General features: G+C 38.2%; 1 protein-coding gene and 1 non-coding gene across 2 annotated transcripts; one reads left to right on the forward strand and one right to left on the reverse strand.

Annotated features, from left to right (window-relative positions):
- Nucleotides 1-347: 347 nt before the first annotated feature.
- Nucleotides 348-4,167, reverse strand: LOC145768935 (uncharacterized). Its single transcript, XM_082580537.1, has 3 exons — nt 2,371-4,167; nt 1,274-1,837; nt 348-473 (listed from the first exon to the last, which is right to left on the reverse strand). The coding sequence occupies exons 1-3, from the start codon at nt 4,165-4,167 to the stop codon at nt 348-350; spliced, it is 2,487 nt and encodes an 828-aa protein (XP_082436663.1).
- Nucleotides 4,168-22,913: 18,746 nt separating this feature from the next.
- Trnar-ucu (transfer RNA arginine (anticodon UCU)) lies at nt 22,914-22,987 on the forward strand. The gene has a single exon. It is a non-coding gene; the product is annotated as a tRNA-Arg (tRNA).
- The last annotated feature ends 372 nt before the right edge of the window (nt 22,988-23,359 follow it).

The raw sequence follows: 23,359 nt of genomic DNA on the forward strand, positions 1-23,359 counted from the left end.
GACAGAACGCTAATAATTTTGTTTTAGTTAGTTTGACAATTATGGGTCTATGGTACTATAATAAATTCACAATGTTATTTACCAAACTATTTTGTGTCCACGGTGCAGATAATCCAAAGTGACGCAATTAAGCGGATGATTCCAATATACAGCAACAAACAAAACAATACCACTGCAAAGGTCTAATACAAAGTTTTGCTGTAAAATAAAACAAATAACATACGGTAACTACATTTCAACTATTTCTTTTCTCTGCATTATGACTACTAGGCCTACCTCTAGCTCTGACATTGCAACCATACTCAACAAATGAAATACTGTACATAAAACTCGGTCAGTGAAAGAATTTACATCATAGAAACGACGCTTTCGTTGGTGTTGTCCATCTGCCAATCTTCTTCGCCACACTCGACTTCCCAGAGATACCAATAAGATGAGGTCATCGTCTTTTCGTCGCCGAAGCGAAAACAATCCTTTAGCAATCCAATTTACGCTTCATTTAACTGACCAGCGTGATGACGTCGCACACAACTTACGGCACAAACAAAAAGATATAAAATATTCTACACTCCACCCAAAATATGGTACTACATCTAAACAACATATTTTACAAGCAAAATATTTTAACAATCATTTTCTCCTCTAAGTTGTTCGTCAGCAGGAATGATTAAACACAATTTGGTGATGGGACGTTTAATTTCGTTGTTTTTTGTTTTTACCAAAACCGACCGAACCACTTCATTTTTGTCAGGATACGTCTGTAGTACATGGCCTAAAAGCCATTGTGTTTTTGTTTGTTTGTCTTTATCCTGCATTGCGGGAAAGCAGACTTGAGCGCTATGCATCGGTGTACGCCTTCCGACGTACACCTGACCCACGCTGCAGCCGACGGCAATGTCTGTTTCCGGTTGTCTACTCTACTTATGACTTAAATTTGGTACTACCCATTACTCGAAAATCGATCACTGGGTAGAGGCAATTATCGTAAAGTTTCTTGCCCAGAGAAACAACAGCAAGTGCGGGTGGCTGGAGTCGAACATGCAGGCTCTCGACTGCGAGCCCAACGCGCTAACCACTCGGCCATTGCTGCCGACATCCGTGATCTCGTGATCTCGGATCTCTGCCGTGATCTCGGAACAGATTGATCAACTAACAAGACAATGTCATTTTGCTCCAGATTTTGTCTTAGCTTTTTCCACTTCTGACAATGAGCAATTGTTGGCAAATACTCCTTGATCCACCTTTTCCAAAAGACATCAGCGAGGTATTGTACCTGTCTCCAACGATTAGACCAGTTTACATCACTTTCCGTGGTCTCAGTCAAGGGCAAATTGTTATTTGGTTTTACCATTAGCAAATCGTTCGGTGATAGCGGTTTATCGTTTTTTTCTACAAAGGTGATGGGAGTCAAGGGTCGAGAGTTTACAATTGCTTCTACTTCCACAAACAGTGTGCTCAAATTCTCGTCCGTATATGTATTGCGTGGAGACAAAGACAACAAGATTTTTCGTACTGAGCGTATCAACCTTTCCCACGCTCCCCCGTGGTGTTTGGCTGAAGGGGGATTGAAATGCCAGTCTATTTCCTTCTGAAGAAGGAAGTTTTCAATCCTTTTCTGATTCCAGGTGCGCATAGCACTTCTTATAACCTTTTCCGCTCCGACAAAATTCGTTCCATTGTCGGAATAAATGTGAGCTACCTCGCCTCTTCTGGCGATGAATCGTCTCAAGGCGTTTATGAAGGAATCAATAGTCAAGGAATGTGCAATTTCCAAATGAACTGCTCTTGTTGTTAGGCAGGTAAAGATACATACATATCTCTTAACTAAACTCCTACCCTGTTTTACATTGATAGGACCGAAGTAATCAACACCCGTGGCAAAAAAGGAGGTTGATTTGTTTGCATATGACTTGTCGGTAAATCAGCCATCAGTTGCTCACCAGGTGTCGCATTCTGTTACCTGCATACTGTACAGTCCTTTATCACTCCTCGAATGGCAGAGCTACCTTTCTCCACCCAGTATGCAGTCCGTAGCGCTGTGAAAGTATGGTTTATACTAGAATGATCAGCAGTCACGTGAAAATGTTGAATTACCAGTTTAGTTAGCCATGAATTATGAGGCAAAATGACTGGATGCCTCAAATTGAAGTCTACTGGTGCCTCAGACAGACGTCTGCGAACTCTAAGGGTTTCTTCATGCAAAAAAGGGTTCAACTTAAGCATAGCATTAGGACAATTTTGTTTCGATGCATCTTTACCTTTGGACAAAAGTCGAAACAGTGCTGGGAAACATTTCCTTTGCTCATGTTGTAGCAAACGTTTTTCGGCTACCTTCAACTCATCTACAGATAGCCGCGGAGATGCATTTACCTTGTCAGAAGGCCTTGAACCTTTCGACTTAAGAAACTCAAAGTATCTCAGCCACCAGGCAGTTGCCTTTTTCAATCGATATAGCGATGAAAAACTACTAATCAAACGGTCGGTAGGCGTTTCTGCATTGAAACATGAAAAGACCTGACTGGTAGGAACAACTCGTCTTTCAAACATAGGAAGTTCATCCGACAGTTCAGATAGTTTCTCCAGCTGATACGGCCAATGTTCAGGAGACTCGACCAGGAATTGTGGACCTTTCAACCACCGAGAAGATTCGACAAGTGCACTAGCAGACATACCACGAGACACATCGTCTGCCGGGTTGAGCTTTGTAGGCACATACCTCCAGTTCGCAATCTCACTGTGTCGCTCAATTTCCGCCAGTCGGTTTGCTACGAATACAGGAAATCTCTTGCGGCTGTTGTAAATACTCTGTAACACCGCGGTAGAATCAGACCAGAACACTGATTCACAATCTTTCAACCTCAGCTCCTCCCGAAGTAGTACATCCAACCTCACAGCAGCAACTGCGGCAAGCAGTTCCAATCTTGGAATTGTAGTGGCATTGGAAGGAGAGAGATGACATTTAGACATTAAAAACGTACAGTACGCGTTTGAGTTTTGATCGACCATCCGAAGATATGATACGGCACCATATGCTACACTAGAAGCATCAGCAAAATGGTGCAGCTCATATTTTGTGATGACTCTATCGCCGGGGGGTTTCAGACATCTTTGTTCACGCATGTTCTCTAACAAGGGAAGACTGGCGAGCCACGCCCTCCAGCGGTTAGCATGCTCTTCAGCAATTGGCTCATCCCAGTCGTATTCATTCAAATTTCTCAAGATCAGCTTAGATTCAAGCGACACCGGGGCTACAAATCCAAGTGGATCAAACAAGGAGTGAGACATAGACAAAATCCCCCTCCTCGTATATGGTTTCTCAGGAATTTCCACTTTCACTAAAAACTTGTCTCTTCGAACGTCCCAGTGGACCCCAAGAACACGCTCGTTAGCGCAACTATCCATAGCTAAACTTTTGTAAAACTGAGAATGTTGGTCGTTGGGAACCTCATCAAGCACGTCTTCATTGTTAGACAGCCACTTGGTCAAATTGAAACCGGCCATGCTTACAATCGATCGGAGTTCCTTTATTAAACACTTAGCCTCATCTACGGTTGCCACTGACAACAGACAGTCATCAACATAGAAATTATTGTTCACAACCTCTGAAGTTTTTGCAGAAAACTCATTGCCAAACAGATGCGCGGCATGCTTCAGACAAAACGAGCAACAACTAGGCGATGACGTTGCACCAAATAAATGCACAGTCATCCTATACGGGACAGCAGGCTTCGCGACATCACCGTCAGGCCACCATAGAAAACGAAGTGCGTCTCTGTCATCAGGCTTGACCTTGACCTGATGGAACATCGCTTCAATATCAGCAGTAATGGCTATGGGCTCCTTTCTGAATCTATTCAGGACACCAACCAAGCTATTGATTAAGTCAGGTCCCTGCATAAGGTTTTGATTAAGCGAATCTCCTCTGTACTTTGCTGCGCAATCGAAAACGATTCGCAATTTTTCAGGCTTTTTCGGATTAACAACGCCATGGTGGGGAAGGTACCAAGACAAATCGTTCAATATTTCGTGTTCAGGAACTCTTTCCGCATAGCCTCGCTCGACGTAACCTTGCATCACAGAAACGTATTTCTTACGATAAGTGTCATCCTTTATCAAACGTTTTTTCAATGTCTTCAGCCTGCCTTCTGCAGGGGTCCCACTCGGCATAAAATCATAAAAAATCATAAAATTTTGCTTGATTTGGTAAAAATCATAAAATAGCATAAAATTTAGACACAATCATAAAAAATCATAAAATTTAGTTGTGATGGAGAACTGAGCATGTAAAAATCAAAAAATTGATATAGTGTAATGTGTAACAGTTCCAACCATGATAACAGAACAATTATTCGTGCAACGATTGTGACGCCGTCTGTTGAATGCACTGATTTAGGATAACATGTGGTTGCGTAATCAAGTCCAGCGTTGCCTGTGCAGCTGGAATTAGAAAAGGATCGTAGCTAGATACTTTCATTGCATGTTTTAAACGTCATTAGACATAGGCTAGACAAGTAAACGCTGACAAGATTTGATTGATTGAATCTTTATCCTCGGACTGGGAAAGCTTCTTGCAGAGCTTAATCCTGGCAGTTTCGCATACTTGTAGAGGCTTTGAATCACTGACGCAGGCCCGGTCACCGAGATTGACAGAGTGAAGTTTACGATTGTTGAAGTCTTGTTGCCGGGGAACTATTCCATCCATTAGATGCCGCTGAATGGAGAGCAGTCCTTAACGTGCGTTGCTCAAGCGCACACCCCGAGAGTCGAACCAGCGCCGCTTGATCTTGAAGCTTCTTCGTTCCAGAAGTGACGCGCTAACCAATTGAGCTGTCGGGGCGGACATTGCAGTTATTGTGGGTTATTCAAGACATTGCAGTTATTGTGGGAGAATGGTGAAAGGATAATTTGACAGCAATGTTTTGGGAAAAAGCGTAGGATTAGGCAAGGAAACTATTGAGGCCATTTGCAAGCAATGTGTTACTCAGGCCTCGAAATTCATGGCGGACATGTCCTTAAATCTTGAATGGGACTTCTGACATTATTTCCTGCAGTTTTTGCCTCAGCAAAAAAAATTCAAGTCAAACATTGCATCCACCCAGAGATACAAAAGGATTTCAGAAGCATTAAAAGATCCTTTGATTGAATATATTTCATTTGTATCATTTGCTTCTGGTGACTTTGAACGGTTTTTAGTCCTATTCCAATGTGAAGAGCCACTGATTCACATTCTTTACTCAGCAATCTGCTATCTGATCACGACTTTGTTTAGTAAATTTATCAACAACAAAAAAAAACATCATCCACAGAGTCAGAAAATCTTTTGCTTGATGTCACAAAGAACTTCAGAAGCCGTTGAACTTGATTGATGCTGGAACACGAGCAAAAATTTTAGTCAGTGATATTGCAGTCCTTACTGAAGCTGACAAGAAATTTAAATCTGACTGTCTGAACTTTTTTGTGGTTGCTACAAGTTACCTTTTACATCATTTGTCATTCCATTCATCTGTTCTTAAGCAGGCACAATTTTTGGGATGCAATCTCGATCTTTTCAGGAGGAAAATTTTAAAATTGCCGATACTGCGATCAACCACTTCGGCTTTTTTTTAATTTTTTCTCTTGATCTTTTCAGGGTACGAAATGAGGGTACGAAGTGTTTAGAGTACGAATTAGGTTGCACCCAATTTTTGTACCCAGAAAAATGAAATAATGTTGGAGCTACAACTTCTATCGTCAATCTAACTTGGACAGTCTCCAATTGCCTTAAAAAGTGTCCTGCAAATGCTTTTGCAATTGATGTACATCTGTTTTAAGAGAAGAGCTTTATGATAAGGCAAGACTGCAGTGGTTATGGTATCAATCTAAGGATATTCTAGATGAGTTTTACAAAAAGACTGATCTTGAAAGTAACAAATAGCTACACCAATTCCCAATCTTCTTACTGGACTCAAGCACTAATCAAATATGGTTTAACAGTAACACCCCTACCAAAAGTGTTTCAGAACTAAAAGGGTGCTCATACAAAGTATATGGCTGAGAGTAAGAAAGTGCTCAGGCTACTGTTGAAGCCAACAATATGGCAGAAAAACAAAAGGAAATCGAAAAAATTGAAGATGAAATTAAAAAAAACTGAAGCAAGCATTAAAGCTGCTGATGAAATTATTGGAGATGGGCATGCAAAGCTTCAGGAAGCATTGTCAAACAAAGCGTTGGATCGAAAAGTTTTTCAAGCAGCTGAAGCAAGAATTGACATCGCCGTAATCGTAAAAGAAAATGTGAGAAAGTGCTTGCTAATGCTATATAGGCTCCAACTGAAATAAAAAAGAAAAGATCGTAAAAGGGAATTCTTTACCAATTAACTTTGTCTCAACAAGTTAAGTTGACTTTGAAATTGAACGAACGCCATTTTCAGTCTTATTTCTTTTATTTCTATTTTGTTCGTGTTTCAACTGCCTTGCTGTGAGTGTGAAGTGGCCTAAATTATGCTGACTTGCAATCGGTATCTCTCTCTCTTAGTTTTTGTTTGCATTTTCTTGATCTAGTATGGCTTAGGTTTTTTGTACTTCAGAATCAGAAATTTTATCATCATCATCCTATCAGAAATTTTATCATCATTATCCTATCATTTTTCAATTCAGTGTTGTGAAGAGGCTGCTCTATACTATGAATGGCCGCTATAGTTTTTCATAGGGTCACTTTGGCCACTAGTCGAGTAAGGATCATTGGTTATGATACCTATGGAGGTTTATTTTAAGTTTAGAGTTAAGCCTGAACTTATTTAAAGTAAGGTCATGACTCGGTTCGAGATCTGAAATAGGGCTAGATCAGCTTTGGGTTGCATTAACCATATATAGTGGCCACTCGTATTTTAGAAAAGCCCCTATTAGTGTTAAAATATAGGTCTGTAGCTATTTGAAACTAGGTATTCTACTGTTCTTGCATTTAATTAAGTGACATAGTAGCCAACTAGCCATGTTCTACACTATGGTATTGCAGCTTCCTGAACAGTTGTTTCGTTTATTGTAAAGCACTATTGCATCACATATTTCACTTTCTTCACACATTACATATTCATTTTCTTTATTTTTTAGGCTGGTTGTAGTAAGAGTATAATAATATAATAACTGATTTACGGCACTCAGCAAAGCAGGGTGATCTAGACATTCAGTTTGACCATTTGAGTACCGGTAATGTTACTAAAAAGTTGGTTTACATGAGCCATGCTAGAAAGATCAAGCCACAGCAAATACTGATTAACAGGTCTGTTCCAAAGGAATTATGATAAGTTAGATTTCTGCAGAACCTAGAAGTAGCCTACTGGTTATTCCCAATGTCTTCGCAAGTCTGTTGTTGCGTTGATTTGATTTTTAAAGTGCAGCTTGCTCTGAACTGAGCTAAAAAATTTAACCATATTGAAATAATGTAAAGAATAACAAGCTTACAGTATATTATTATATGTTTTGTACTTCCACTCAAAAGCTGTAGCCTATGTTGGGTTTGACGTGATGACTTGCATTGATTGTTTTTCCGTAATCGCTTTTTATCCTTAAATTGTAAAAAGAAATACTTTAAAAAATTGAATATAACAAAACATCGAGCTCTGATGTAAAATCATAAAAAAAGCATAAAATTTTGATGAAAAATCATAAAATAACCAAAAAAATTCATAAAAAATCATAAAATTTTTGACTTTTTTGGCATAAAATCATAAAAAAAAATAGGAAACTTTTGAGTGGGACCCCTGCTTCTGCCATGGAGCGATTGTTTGGTAACTGAATATCTTTATTTCTCCACAGTAAAGGAAGTTGGAAATGTCCATCAATTAACTCAACAGACGTTTCCATCATATCCAAAGACACTCTATCCTCTCTAGAGTTAGGACAGTCTAACTTTCCAGGGTAAACATGTTGATGAGGTGGCAACAAGATCTCATCATCACGAGAAGCCGACAAGAACATGCAGGAATAGTCACACGTTTTCTCTAATGCGCCCGATGCTTTACAAATGGATGGGCCATACAACACCCAGCCTAGTGGAGTCTTCATAGCAGCAGGAGAGCCTCTTTTGCCGTAGCGACTATCTGACACAGACAGTAAAAATGGCGCATCGGCACCGATTAGAAGGTCAACCGACTTGTCTTCCAATTCGGGAAACCTTATCCCTTTCAGGTGGCTAAGCTCTTCAATTGCTTCAAAGTCCGGGACAGGTTTTGCTCTGACTGGTACCTTGCCAACAGTCAAGACTTCGGACAAACATTCCTCTGTTTCACCATTAAGTGGTTTCACAATCAGAGACAGCACCATGCCCTTCATTGTCTCACGTTTTGTTGCCATAGTCTGAATGGGTACTTCCCTTTCTTCCCCAGTAGCGTTCAATCTTTTGGCAACGCTGACGTCACAAAACGACATTTCCGAACCTGAGTCAAGAAAAGCGTAAGTGGTGACTTCCCTGCCGTTGCAGCTAACCCTCACTGGAACCGTGAGGAGGAAAGGCTTTCCAGAAGACCTTTCACCGTTCACGCTATGGCACGCGTTTGTGCATACTGTGGCATCTTGACCGCCGTCATGCTTGTGCAGCAACGTGTGATGTAGTCCCGTGCATCCTTCCACCGTACAGCTTTCCTTCGACTTGCAATCAGCGGCTATGTGCAATTTTAAAAGGCATCTAAAACACAAGCCTTCCCTTTTTAACATCGCAAAGCGTTCATAACGATTCAAGTCTAGAAATTTACTGCACTTGTCCAACCTGTGCTGGCCCTTGCACAAACAGCATTGTCCAAATCTATTAACACTAAGAGAGGGGGAAAGACTTTCTGGTCCAGTGTTGAAAACCCCAACGTTGTGACGTCGGACAGGAGGTAGTGGCTTAAACTCCTTAGACTTCCTTCCGGGACCGAACACATGACGACCAAATAACGAGTCTGCAATTTCAGACTGCTCACGTACAAAAGCAGCAAAGTCACAAAACTTTGCTTGATGACCTGTTTTTCTTTGGATTTGGACAGAGGTCTTTACCCATTCTACAGCCAAATCATGGGGCAACTTGTCCACTAAATGCAGCATGGTCCCCAATGAGTTGAGGCTCGCATACTCTCCACTGTCTCTGAGCGTTGTTAGAGACTTGTCCAGGACAACGCAGAATTTGGCCAACCCCTCTACATCTTGTGCTCGCAACTGCTTAAAAGCTTTCAGGGTCTCCTCACAGCAGTTCGCTATGATATGAGGCTGGCCATAATCATAGTACAATCTCTGTCGTGCAAACTTGTAGCCCTGAGTTTCATCGGCTGTGTAATGCTCAACCTTTTCTCGAACACGAGGAGAACATTGCTGAAGCAGGTATACCAGCCGCAACTCGTCGCTTGGCAGTTTTGAGGCGATATGCGCTTCAAAGTTATGAACAAACGTTGAATACTGCAATGGGTCACCATCAAATTTCTGGATAATTGGCCTTGGCAAAAAGGAATCTTCTATTGGGCCTCCGCTATGACGACTAGCTCTCTTTTCATCAACTGGTTGCCGCGATTGCGAAAACCCTACCACAGTTGGCTTTTCGCTTTCCTTTGTGTCATCAGTGGCAGGAACATAAACGGACCGTCCAGTGTCTAAATCTACACTACTGTCCCAATTACCATCCGATTGTTGGAGATATTTTGACGGCAGTGAAGCAGAATTATTTCGCATCGAAATAGGTGGACTGCGTTCAGTGGAATTGCGATGCTGGTTGACACTTTCAAAACCAGTCTCATCCAAAACCGTAAATTGGCGACCGCTCTGAGATTCTTCTTCCCAAGCTTCGGCTTCCAATTCAGCCATTTCAATTTCCCTATCCGCCTCTCTCATGGCGGCTGCCCGTTTGGCAGCTTCTTGTCTTTCAGCTTCCAAAAATCGCTCTGCTGTCTGTGCCTTTGCGAGTTTGGCCAATTTCACTTTCACTCTACTCTCTCGTTGCTTGAAGCGTGTCGACGACGCTGCAGAGCTGCGGCTGCCTCGCGAAGAAACATTTGAAACGCTATCAAAAGCAGAAACTGAACTTTCGGGCAAAGGGGGATAACCTTCTTTAACTGACATTTTAAATTTAGGTCTGACGAACAACTTGAGATAAAGTGAATAACAAAACACATGCAATTTAAATCAAACTAGTCAACAATAATCACAATCAGTAGGCTATGTAATAGCAAATATCAATTAAATTGAATTAGTCCACACAACAATAATAGACTAAACAGTAGCCACAGAATCTTACAACACTATAAAGTAAGAAAAGGCACAATTACCATCAGAATGTAATAGCAGATGTCAATTAAATCAAATTAGTCTACAACAACAATAATAGACTAAACAGTAGCCACAGAATCTTACAACACTATAAAGTAAGAAAGGCACAATTACACTAGTTTGAAAACTGATGTAGGGGAGACTGGGGTAAAGTGTGCAATGGGGTAAGATGAGCAACCCCTGTTTTTGGAAAAACGGGTCGGCGGAATTTTTTTATTTTTATTCTGGATGTATCACTCATAATGCCACTTCATTCAATGTATTTGTTATGTCCACTGAGAATTGCATTTTACAACGGCACGCAATTATATCAGATTATATTGCTTATGTCGAAAATTCGAAATTTTTATTTTTTTGCCAAAAACTGAATAACTTTATTGTTACACTATGTAAATCAAATCTGTTTTTTTGTATTGGTAAGCATAAAGTGTGAGGATATTCAATAAAACGTTCAGGTTGGTTAGTCTTGTAGTTTTTTAAATATTTGTAATTTTGTCACAAAAATCAGGATGGGGTAAAGTGTGCAATGCTAGTTGAAGTACTGTATGTTGGAGCAGTTGCTCAACTTACCCCAAAAGAAATAGCCTTAGCTTATTTAATGTTTAAACTGTTGAATTTGTGTCTTTTAAGGTTCGTATTGGATAAAAAAACAGTGTTGTGTTGTGAAGCATAATGCCTCGCAATTATACAAACAAACTGACAGAGGAATGCTTCAACTTAATCGAATTGCTCAACTTACCCCAGGTCACTGCTCAATTTACCCCATACAATTTATGCCGGGGTAAGTTAAGCAACACGCGAATAAGTATCAATATAAAAAAATATAAAAATCGCAAGGTGATAAAACTCAATCTAAAATGTAGCTGATTCACTAGTGCTTTAAGTTCACTCAATTAAAATTTTCCAAAACAAACCGTTCTTTTGTAAAAGCGACTTAAGCAAAAAGGTGCTCATCTTACCCCACCCTCCCCTACGTAATATTTTACAAGCCGTGTACAGCTCGGCTTGGCTAAGCGTTCTCCTTGTTATAGTCAGGATCAGGATACACCTAGCTGCGTCTGACAATATCTGCAACCTCCACTTTGTGTTAACGCGCGTCTTTCTCCTCACTGTCCAACAGCAACAGACCAATTGTTCGGAGTTTTAGCGGTTTTCTATTAAAGCTAAAACCTCAATTGCTAAGGTAACAGGGATCAGTTGTCAGTAGATGTTACAGAAAATATATTTCGCACTTATTCAGTGCATCGTCGGTTCTATGTGCCTTTGTTCTTCTTTTCTTCTTCTTTCTTCTTTCTTTTTTCTTCTTTCTTTTCTTCTTTTTTTTCTATTAAAGAACGAAACACATATGAATAGGCTATTGGCACAGAATACTAAATAGACAGAACGCTAATAATTTTGTTTTAGTTAGTTTGACAATTATGGGTCTATGGTACTATAATAAATTCACAATGTTATTTACCAAACTATTTTGTGTCCACGGTGCAGATCAGGCCCGCAACCAGCAAGTATTTTCGGGGGGGGGCATTTAATTTTTATCAAAGAACAAACATTAAAATGATACATTGTGACATTTAAGATGATGCATTAAAATGATGCATTGTGACATTTTTATAAGTTATGTCCACGACCATTGTTAAGGGACAAGAGTGCGTGGCACTACCATGTTACGGTTCAGTGGTCATAACTTATGTCAATCACGTTTTTGTTTAGTACATCATTAAAGGAAACTAGCCTTTGTAACCGTTTCTCATTTAGCTATGACTACCCAAGGAAGAAAATTACGATAATACAGTAGGCTAATGTGTTCAGTCGATTACAAATTAAATACAATATCTGTAGGCTACGAACTGCATTGGCACGACTGGAGTCATAAATTAATCAATAACATATATTTACATCAACATAAACAAACAGATACATATGACTAAACTCAACACGGTAATTACAAATTACAATCCTGAAACATTTTGTTGGCTCAACAAGTTTTTATGTTTGTAGGCCCAAAGAAGTTGACTTTGCAAATGCAAAATGACATTTTAATTTAGAGCATAATGTCTAACTTTCTACTTGATTTGGCAAGTTCGTTTAACACCAATTCTGCGCTTGGAATTTGAGTACGATGGATTTGCATGAGAGCTAGTCCAGAAAGCCTGTCGTGCCCCATAGTGCTTCTAAAGTAACTTTTCAAGCGTCGTAGACAGCTAAATGTTCTTTCTGCAGAAGCAGTTGTGACTGGAAGTGTAGCTAAAATTATCAAGAGTTTGTAAATGTTTGGATAAAACTCTTTTTGGTATTCTATTGCTGAGACCGCATCAATTGCTCTTGCTGGCCTTTCACCTTCAAGAATTCGTTCCCACTTAATTTTCCACCTGGCAAGTTCATCTATCATGGCTTTGCAGTCAATGTCTCCTTTGTAAAATTGTACTGTACTGTCAATGTCACTATACCTCGTTGAAGCGACATTTCTAGGGGGGGGGGGCGAAAGGGGCCATGGCCCCCCCCCCAAATTTTCAAAGTTTGGATTCCGAAGTTGAGCCCTTTGTTGAAAATATAATAAAATTTGTAGAAACTTATAACGTTTTCCAAGTCATCTGGCTATTAACACCCCAAGGACTTGTTTTAGACACACAGAAAGACACCAATAAATTTTGCAAATCGTAAATCGGGCAAAATTTACGCGATTTACGTTTCTTTTAACTAATTTGTGGAAGCAATTTCAGAATCGCTTACTCTGTTATGTTTTTGTAAAGTTTTTGAGTTTTTGTGTAGCTGAGTTCTTGGTGTTTTCTAATTTGAGCCGCAGGTTTTGCCCGTTCGTGTGTAAGAGCTACCTTTAATAAGTTAATAGCTGTTTATCTGCTAACTTAATAAATTTCATACAAATATTACCCTAAAAGTGATTCCAGAAAGCGATATAATCCATTATTTGAGTGTAATTTTGCAAAAATTTTCCGGGGAATCATGCCCCCGGACCCCCCTAGAATACGCGTGCCTTCGGCACGCTCTTACACCCCACCAGTTTTATTGCTTTCCTTGCTCAACCCACCAGGATACGCCACTGCACATCAGGTGGCGATGGCTTAAATCAAACACTTAGTCGTTCTCTTCAATTCATCAAATGTTTGGCCCACCCCAAAATTTTTTTTCTGGCTACACCTATGTGCATAGAACGCTTAAAAAATTTTCAAAAATTTCGGGGGGGGCAAATGCCCCCAATGCCCCCCCCTGGTTGCGGGCTTGGTGCAGATAATCCAAAGTGACGCAATTAAGCGGATGATTCCAATATACAGCAACAAACAAAACAATACCACTGCAAAGGTCTAATACAAAGTTTTGCTGTGAAATAAAACAAATAACATACGGTAACTACATTTCAACTATTTCTTTTCTCTGCATTATGACTACTAGGCCTACCTCTAGCTCTGACATTGCAACCATACTCAACAAATGAAATACTGTACATAAAACTCGGTCAGTGAAAGAATTTACATCATAGAAACGACGCTTTCGTTGGTGTTGTCCATCTGCCAATCTTCTTCGCCACACTCGACTTCCCAGAGATACCAATAAGATGAGGTCATCGTCTCTTCGTCGCCGAAGCGAAAACAATCCTTTAGCAATCCAATTTACGCTTTATTTAACTGACCAGCGTGATGACGTCGCACACAACTTACGGCACAAACAAAAAGATATAAAATATTCTACAAGGTTGTTCTATTTTGTGTCTAGCCCAGTTTGTTTTTAGAGTTTGTGGCCGTGTTAGAGTTACCTACGTTACTGTACACAAAAATATTTATGAACGCTTTTCCCAAAAAGAGTAGCGCTAGAAGGCTATGGCTTTCGACCAAGACAGCAAATCAATCGTTTTTTATAATGATTTAATATCTGCAGACATAGGCGTAGCCAGGGGGGGCAAAAGGGGCCATGGCCCCCCCCCCCCAAATTTTCAAAGTTTGGATTCCGAAGTTGAACCCTTTTTTGAAAATATAATATAATTTGTATAAATTTATATCGTTTTCCAAGACATCTGGCTATTAACACCCCCAAGGACTTGTTTTAGACACACAGAAAGACACCAATAAATTTAGCAAATCGTAAATCGCGCAAAGTTTACGCGATTTACGTGTCTTTTAACTAATCTGTGGAAGCAATTTCAGAATCGCTTACTCTGTTGGGTTTTTGTGTAGCTGAGTTTTTTGTGTTCTCTAATTTTAGCTGCAGTTTTTGCCCGTTCGTGATAACAGCTACCTTTACTAAGTTAATAGCTGTTTATCTGCGTATAAATTTCATACAAATATTACCCTGAAAGTGTTTCCAGAAAGCGCTATAATCCATTATTTGAGTGTAGCTTTGCAAAAATTTTCCGGGAGAGCATGCCCCCGGACCCCCCTAGAATACGCGTGCCTTCGGCACGCTCTAACCCCCCGCCAGCTTTATTGCTTCCCTTGCTTAACCCACCAGATACGCCACTGCACATCAGGTGGCGATGTCTTAAATCAAACACTTAGTCGTTCTCTTCAATTCATCAAATATTTGGCCCCCAAAATTTCTTTCTGGCTACGCCACTGTCTGCAGACGTCAAATCAATGTTAAAATGGTTGATTTGCTGTCTGAGGAGGTGTGCGCTTGAGCAACGCATTTAAACAAAAATAATTGAAAAGTTTCAAAAAAAAATTTTTTTTTCACTCGCAAAAAAATTAAAAAAAGGATGTCTATCCTAAATGTAAGCATAGATATCCAATACTACGTTACGGTATCAGCAGTGGCAAATTTTTTAAAGTTAACTGGGGGTAACCGGCTAATTTCATGGGACACATATAGCCTATTTCCTATCGGTCCTTAAAGGGTTGGTTTCCACTCAGCGGCACATAGGCTAGTGCAGTGATTCTCAACGTGGTCCAGGTGGACCACTGGTGGTCCACCAGAAATTTTTGTTGGTCCACAGAGAGTTCTATAAATCCTTTATAAAACGTTCTTCAAAATTGTATCATCTACTACAGTAAATTATGTAAGGACTGCATGCAGGTGTAAGAAAAGTATGTAGCAAGTATGATTGTATGTCAGCGTGATGTAAAAGTCCATTAACCATGTTTACTTTGTGATTTTTGTTCGATTTTTCTGGAAGTGCTAGATAAGCATAAGCTCAGCAGTTTTTGAACTTATTTTACTAGTTGACGAGTAGGCTATAGAACTGTTCAAGGCTTAAGTGAAAAGCTGGCAGGCCTAATCAATAAATCATATTTTGCTGTAATTGTTGTGGTGTTGTCGGTGCACGAAGATTGCGCTTCTTCATAGTACAAAGTTTCTTTGAGAGTAGAGCTATTCGCTGTTTCACTGAATGTTAATTAAATTATTTTATAAATGTCACATGCTATATTTTTTCAAACGCTAAATTAAGTAGCTTTCTGCAGTGCTTTCAAATTAACAAAATGTCAGAAGTTCCTGTTGCTGAGAAAGCAAAACTGACAACTGAGACATTACCCATAACCATTTTATTGAAACAATATGTGCATGGTGTTTTGTTAGAATAAAATTTGAAATTAAAATTATGTGTATTCAAGTAGTTAAGTTTGAGTGTGCAAATTAAGAGGGTTTTCTTAATTAGTTAATTACGTATTATTTTATTAAGGACTAAGATTGAACACGCCCTTGAGTTTTCTGACCTATGTGCAATACAGTTTCGACTAGTGGCGTTCATGAGGCGTCAACATAACAAAGTGGTCCATCGGATATATTTTTTTTAAATATGGTCCATGGGTCAAAAAAGGTTGAGAATCACATAGGCTAGTGGATGGAATAAATCACAAACAAAAACAAGCGGAAACTTTACGGTCAGTTTTAGTGATCAGACCTGCGTCAGTGCTTCGCCAACGCCCAAGATTGAGCTCTAAAAGTAGCTTTCTCAATTCCAAGATAAAGATTTCCAAAGTCGAAATCAATCATTAAGTAGGTAAAATTCAAATCAAATTTTATACAGATTCAGGAAAACCATAGTAGCCTCTACACATCACTTTCTAACAGGAAGCGATAGAGGAAAATATAATACTCTAATAAACTAACTAAGATTAAAAGTATAGCAAAAAAGCAGTATTTTCAAAACCAACTGAACATTAACAATAATGAACCCAAAAACATTTGGAGTATTATAAATTCTCTTTTGTCCAATAAAAGAAAACAACCCAAAATGTTGATTGTGTTTGCGTTGATGATAAACTGGAAAGCAATCCAAAAATAATAACTAAGAGTTTTAAAACTTTTTTTGCCAATATCGGAAGCCATCTCGAGGAACGAGTCGCACCTGATAAAACAAATAATTTTAAAGACTTTTTAGGTAAGTTTAATCGTATTTCTTCTATTTTCCTTGAACCACCAGACGTGCACGAAATAATAGAAGAAATACACCATCAAAAATTAAATAAATCAGCAGGGAGTGATGGTATCTCGCCTTATTTTTTTCGAATCTCTTCGAGTATCATAGCCTTTCCTCTTTCCATCCTTTTCGACCACGCATTTTCGAATTGCATATTTGCAGATGTTCTCAAAATTTCTAAACTCATTCTAATTTATAAATCTGGAAGCAAACTTGAAACAAATTATTATAGACCAATTTCTCTACTTGTCATGCTTTTCAAAGATTCTGGAAAAATTAATGTTCAAACGATTGATATCGTTTATAACGCTTTATTGATTTATTCAACGCGTAAAACATACGGTAACCCAAGTTTCTCATATTATTGTGACTTGCCACTATTACATCCCGGCTAGCGGGGCCTGTCATTTTTGCATTGATTCAACGTTTGCTGACGTTGGATCGGTGTAGAGGTGACGAGTTTAGCTGGCTGAGGTCTTATAATTAATTATCACTCCATCGACGTAACTTTATATCAAAGCACGCTTGATATCTGCAAGACATAACTCCCTTGGGTATAATTGGATTTCCGCAAGATGATGTTGTTGTTTTCGCTTGTTTGTTTTATTTGTTTTTGTCATTGTTTCGTGCCATCAAGTTGTAACTATTTTGTGAGTAGTGCAAGGCCTGGTGCGTTGCGCTTGAAAGGGCTTTGCCCGTGGTAGAATTTCTTTGTGGGGTTTTCTTTACCTACCTTGCTCTTCTTTGCTATGAGCTAAACGCATCGATGCGTTCCCCTCACGACCATCAGCACCCACTCGTGATAACGCACCATGGCTGATCTTCATAGCAAATGTTTATTTCTACAATTCTTGAAAATATCAGCTAAAGCTGTAGCCTAATATTTTGGGCTTTTTTTTGTTTTTTTATTTGTAAGATTTTTTTTTATTTCCCTTTCTATCTTAAAATTTTCTGAAGGTGTTGCGACCGTGCCAAATCATTTAACTTAATAATTTATTTCGGTCACAAGCACGTTTTAACGTTCGCGATTTGTCGCTTCTACCTTTTTCTCCATCTTTGCTATGTTGACCTGTATTATTTTTGCTGTGATGGTCAGAAATAAAAACAACTGAACTGAAACAAAAAACATAAATAACCATTCGATATTAACCGTTTTCCTGTGGAGGGGGCTTGGTACTTTTCAAAGCAATATTACTAAAGAACTACGCGATCAACACCTTTGAAATTTTTTTGATGACGTTGCTATGGTCTATACTAGTTTCAGAGATATGACATGATTTTAACAACATACTCTGATATTTTAGCTTGCTACTAGCTAGTTCTTTTGTTTTCAAATTATACGGATAAATATGATTGCTGAGCGCCGCCGTGCGTGGAACTGCGACGCAAATATCTCATGAGTTGGCTTTGTTGTAAAGCATTCAACCATAATGATTCCGCCTTTTGTTTGCAAACATAAGTCTTCAACTACCAATGCCAACACGAGTATACTTGTGCTTTGTGATGTCTAAACCTGGTCTTTTGATAAATAGATAAATCTGGTCTTTTTGTTTGCCAAACTGCATGAGTCTGACTGTTTTAGAAAGAGGAAGACTTGTATTGTCTAAAAGTTAAAAGAAATTACTAGGTTTGTATTTAAATTGTTTCTGCAATTATCAATTATTTACAAAAAACTGTCATTTTTGTGCAAAGTGAGGTATATCCAGTTCTTTCTTTGCAAAACGCGTCAACAACTTCGCGACAACCTTTCTGCTGCAAGCGTACAGTAGTACTTGCCTGACATCTACCGGTGAAGTTTATCGCAGTTTGAAGATTTTTTTCAGATATCTAAACGGAAGCGAAAAAAAATTAAAAAAACACAGAATTTTTGTAGTTTGTCAGAAATTTTAGTCATTTAAGGCATTTTAAAAAGAAAATACACAAAATTTGTAAACATACTGTAAAATACTGTTGAAAATGCTACGACTTTCATGTTTTGATTTTTTTTTCTAGCAATTACTGTTCTCAAAATACAGCAGTTCAAAATCAAAGCCTTTGCTCAAGCTAAATCCTGAAACTTTCATCAAAAAAGCGTGGCACTGAAAGTGGTTGCTTTGATTAATCTTTTAGTTACATTTAAGTTTCTTTGAAATTACTAGAGAGCATGCGATAAACCATGCTGAAAACGATGTCATTTTAAATTGTTTTCTATGGCCAATACATTTTGTTTAATTGTTTCTAACTTATGATAAGGAGCAGTAAGAAATTTCTTGACAAAACTCAGTTTATCTCATAAAACAAACCGACTGATGCGATAAGTTTTTGTTGATTTCTTGTCGGAAAGCAACAAAGAGCGAGTGCTTGACCAGCCAATAAACTTCTGCATGTACGGATACACTAGATAAATATTTATGGATGTTGTTAAAAAGTTTTATAAAAACTAGAGAATAAAGGATATTGAAAAGGACTTGATATCGGCTATCTAAACTTCTCTGCTCTTGTGGAAAAAACACGCTAATTACTGTGCTTTGACAAGCATTGCACATATAATTGTGTCAGCACTGAATCTTTACCTAAATGGCAATTTTGCAGTTGGTTGAGAGATTACAAAATTATTTTTTCTCCACGAGGATTCAAACGTTTTGATATATCTCAAGCTGAAATACTATCAGAATTCAATTTTTTTATTTAAATGTTAGTCTTCTAAAGCTTATTTTTACAAAAGCTTGCCTCAAAACGGGGTAGGCTTGTACCTTTTTCTCAAACAATTTGGACGTTTATGTCATTTGAAGCAAAGTTGTTTGTTGGCTTGTAAGAATCAGAATTCAATGTCTTTTTTGTGACGTATCGTAACGTACGGTAATTTATCAGTCAGCAGCTTTTGTGCCTGTTTGTTTTCGAAGATATTTCGTGACAAAAGATTGGCTTTTGTAATTACGCCATCAATCGCGAAGGTGTATTCTCTGACTGCATCTCAAACGCTATACCATACTCAGCAATTTTCTTGAAGAATTATTGCAAAAAAATAAATATCTGACAAAATAAGAGAAATACGTTGAATTGAATTATTCTTTATACGGATCGTTTTCCCTGTCTCGTAAAACTAATTAAAAACAAGGAAAAAACGATTTTCATCGTTTGCCAGGGAAGTATATAGGCTATATTGAGATTTACCTTGGTTTGCATGATAAAAAATAAAAATCATAACAAAGAATTATTCGAAGTGATTTCCGCAGCTATATGATCCTTCACGATGACATCAATTATTATAGTCTATCAGATGTAAGCTGTTCAAACTTCTTTTTTTTTTGAAAAAGTATGGTTATTCAAGAATATATTACTTAAAGCTTTGGTAGAGAGTTTGCTTTGTTGAACCATAGAGAAATAAAATTTATTTTCTCAATATAATACTTTGCAAATATAGGCTACTTCACTTTTGTGTTTTTACTTCGACTTTGTCACAAGTATGACTTTACACAAATCAACTTTAGTGTGAACCCATCCAGTAATGTCGATAAGTTACTTGCAACGTGAGTCGATTGATCAGAGTAGCCTAAGTGAATCAGAAAGTTGTGGCCAGAACTTCATTATTTTTTATCAAAATGTTTGCACATTGGGAACTGCAATCACTTTGTTCCAAATCAGCAAATCACTTTTTGTCATTAGTTCAACGTTTGCATACGTCTGAACCAATATAAAACAAAATTGGTTTTCTGGGTCTTTGGTTCGGAAAAACATCTTTATGATGTATTGTGACGTAGTCTATCAGTCAACAGCAGTTTGTTCCTTTTGTTTTTGGGTGTGTTTCAGTTACAAAAGATTGGCTTTTGCGGTAACGCCGGCAACCGGAAACTGCTTCTAAAATAATACTATTTCAAAACTTGAAGAGAAAAAAATCTTCTAATGCGTAAGAAATAGATTGCCACAAAATGCATGTCCAACAAATTAGAAAAAAAATGTAATAAATATTATATTGCAATTTACAAATTTAGCTGACGTCGGAAATTTATTTTTTGGATCGTTATGCCACGACTTTGAGTTAGTCACACAGAACGGGACTTCCATTTGGCAATATACAAACGACCTCTTCTATAGCCTACCAATACAATACGATAATATTATTATCCCTACACTTTATCAAAACTCTTTGCAAAATTATTTCATTCGGAGCAAAGTGATCATTGTTGGTAAGTATGGAAACATATCGCTTTTTTAATTCATCGTGACGTAGTTTTCTCAGTCAGGAGTTTTAGACGCTTTTTGTTTTTGAAGTGCATGAAGAGCTCCTCTATCTAACTACCTTTGCACACCAGGTTGTTGTTCAAATACCATGTGACACCATTGCCTTACTTTTCTGTATTCAACCGCTACCCAGAAAGCAAATCCAATACTTTTCACATCGATTCAACTTCTCTAAACGTTGAAACAATATTAAAAACCACTGAATAGCTGCCTGATATGATTTAACCAAATTGGACAGTGTGAGTTTGAAATAAAAACTGAACTAAAGACAATTGACACAAATAAGATGTTTACTCAAGCTCATTGCTTGATTACGTTCTGATATTAAGTGATGACAGTACGTTTGAAAAAGTGTAGACTATAAACATGTGGCTCAAAAATAACTTGAAACAGTTTTTTTGCTATTGTTTGGTCTCATTTTCTGCAAATGTTGAGACAAAGCAAACGATTTTTACAATGCCTCCGGCAAAACAACAAGCAAACGCAAGTCGGACGCCAATTACGATTTCATTGCGTGAAGCGTGGATCACGTTCACGCATAAAAATTAAAATTGAACACCAAAGAATTAGCCTGTCACATTCAATTATAAGGTGATTAAGAAGCGATTTCTCAAGTCAAATGAAAAAAATATGATCAACCATCAAATAATTTGATTTTTCAAGTTGTGCTGTTGAGCAAATTGACAAAATGTTCGATGCTGTGTTGTCATACTCTGTGTCGGTATACTCTCTAAATTGAAATATTTTATCAACCAAAGCTATGCTTCAGCTGTACTCTTCTCTCGTGCATCCTTACCTAAAATACGGACTGACAATTTGGGGCTCGTCATACAAAACACATATAGCAAAGCTTGGTGTTTTGCAAAATAAGGCAGTCAAAGCTGTTGAGAAAGGCAAATGGGCTGACCATGTCACACCCTTTTATAAAAAATACGATATCCTAAAGTTAAAAGATCTATACAACTTTGAAATTGTTAAATTTATGTAGCCAACCAGTTTAGTGTTAATTCATTACCCGGCACTTTTCAAGACTACTAAAATGCAACAAAATTCACAACCTTACTACTCGAAACTCGACCAACCTATAGATTACTATTATTATCGATACATACATAAAAAAAATTTCACCGGGCCCCCCTTTCTAAAAGTGCATCGGGCCCCCATCAGCTAAATACGGCCCTGGTACGTTATATAACGTCCGCGTTTTGTCGCTTCTACTTTTTTCTTGAGCTCTGCTATGTTTGGCATATATTATTTTTTCGGTGTGATGGTCAGAAATAAAAAACAAACTGAACTGAACTTAGGGTTAGGGAATACACTTCGATGACGTAGGTTCAATACCCACCCCTGTTATAACTATCTTTTTCTGTAAATGCCTAGAAAAAGTTTAAAGCACAGATCGTTCTTCTTTGGCTGAGTGCTAGAAGGGTCACAACTGGTTGGCAGCCACTTAAACATGTTCTGATTACGTTAAAGGCCTACTAAATGAAAATTTCAAACGGGAATTAAGCATTAAAATGCGTAAACTGAACATTCAAGAATACATTTCAAGAAATATTACCGAAAAAAAAATGTTTTCAATGGCGCTGGCAAGGCCCAAAAAGTCCAATGTTTTATTTATTTTCATTTTTTTTAAAATAACCAAAAGTGCAAACACTGCTCGAGAATACGTCACAAAAGACAGCAATAACAAAAGCCACGTTACCACATCTGATGGTTTGAGCAAACTGTCTGATGTTTTGATGTTGAAATCTGATGTTTTGATGTACTGTACATACATACATAGCCTACAGTCAAATCGCCTGCAGTAACAATCATTGCGAGATCAGCTGATTGCTAGTCTCTAGTGACGCAGACTGTACAGTCGCACGCTTCGCTGCTGAAGCCCAATCTCGTTTTGAAAGCTCTGACAAAAGCAAGCGCGCAATGGTGGTCAGAGCGCAATGGGGCAAAATTTTATTGGAAATCGTTTTATGGTAGCATGTTAAACAGAAAAAACGTGGAAAATCGCCAAGTCAGACAAAGCAAAACAAGTTTCGCAACATGCAAGTGTCTCTGTGGCGCAATGGATTAGCGCGCTGGACTTCTAATCCAGAGGTTCCGGGTTCGAGTCCCGGCAGGGATGATGCAACTATTTCTATTTAATATATTCCATTTAATCTAATTTTCTATGACAGCCGACTTGAAGACTATATATCACTTTGCTGCTTCCTATCGTCTGTTGTATCGCAGTGTACTGCATGTTATCGCAATGGGCGCAAATAAAAACACGATTATTATTTGATGTGTCCTGTTCAATCACACATAAAAATATTTTAGGGGCCATTGCCTCCCCCCCTTGATTACGCTCCTGCACGCAAGTGACAACCAAATTTTGTCATTTGATTGTAAACATTTTGTGAAATATTAAGGTAAAATAGGAAATATTAGTCAAAGAAAATAATTAACTAACATCGTTTGTTAAAAATAAGCGGATGATTTTCTCAGTGACTATGCA

The sequence above is a fragment of the Aplidium turbinatum genome, chromosome 4 (genome assembly GCF_918807975.1).
Source record: "Aplidium turbinatum chromosome 4, kaAplTurb1.1, whole genome shotgun sequence".
Taxonomy (NCBI): Eukaryota; Metazoa; Chordata; class Ascidiacea; order Aplousobranchia; family Polyclinidae; genus Aplidium; species Aplidium turbinatum.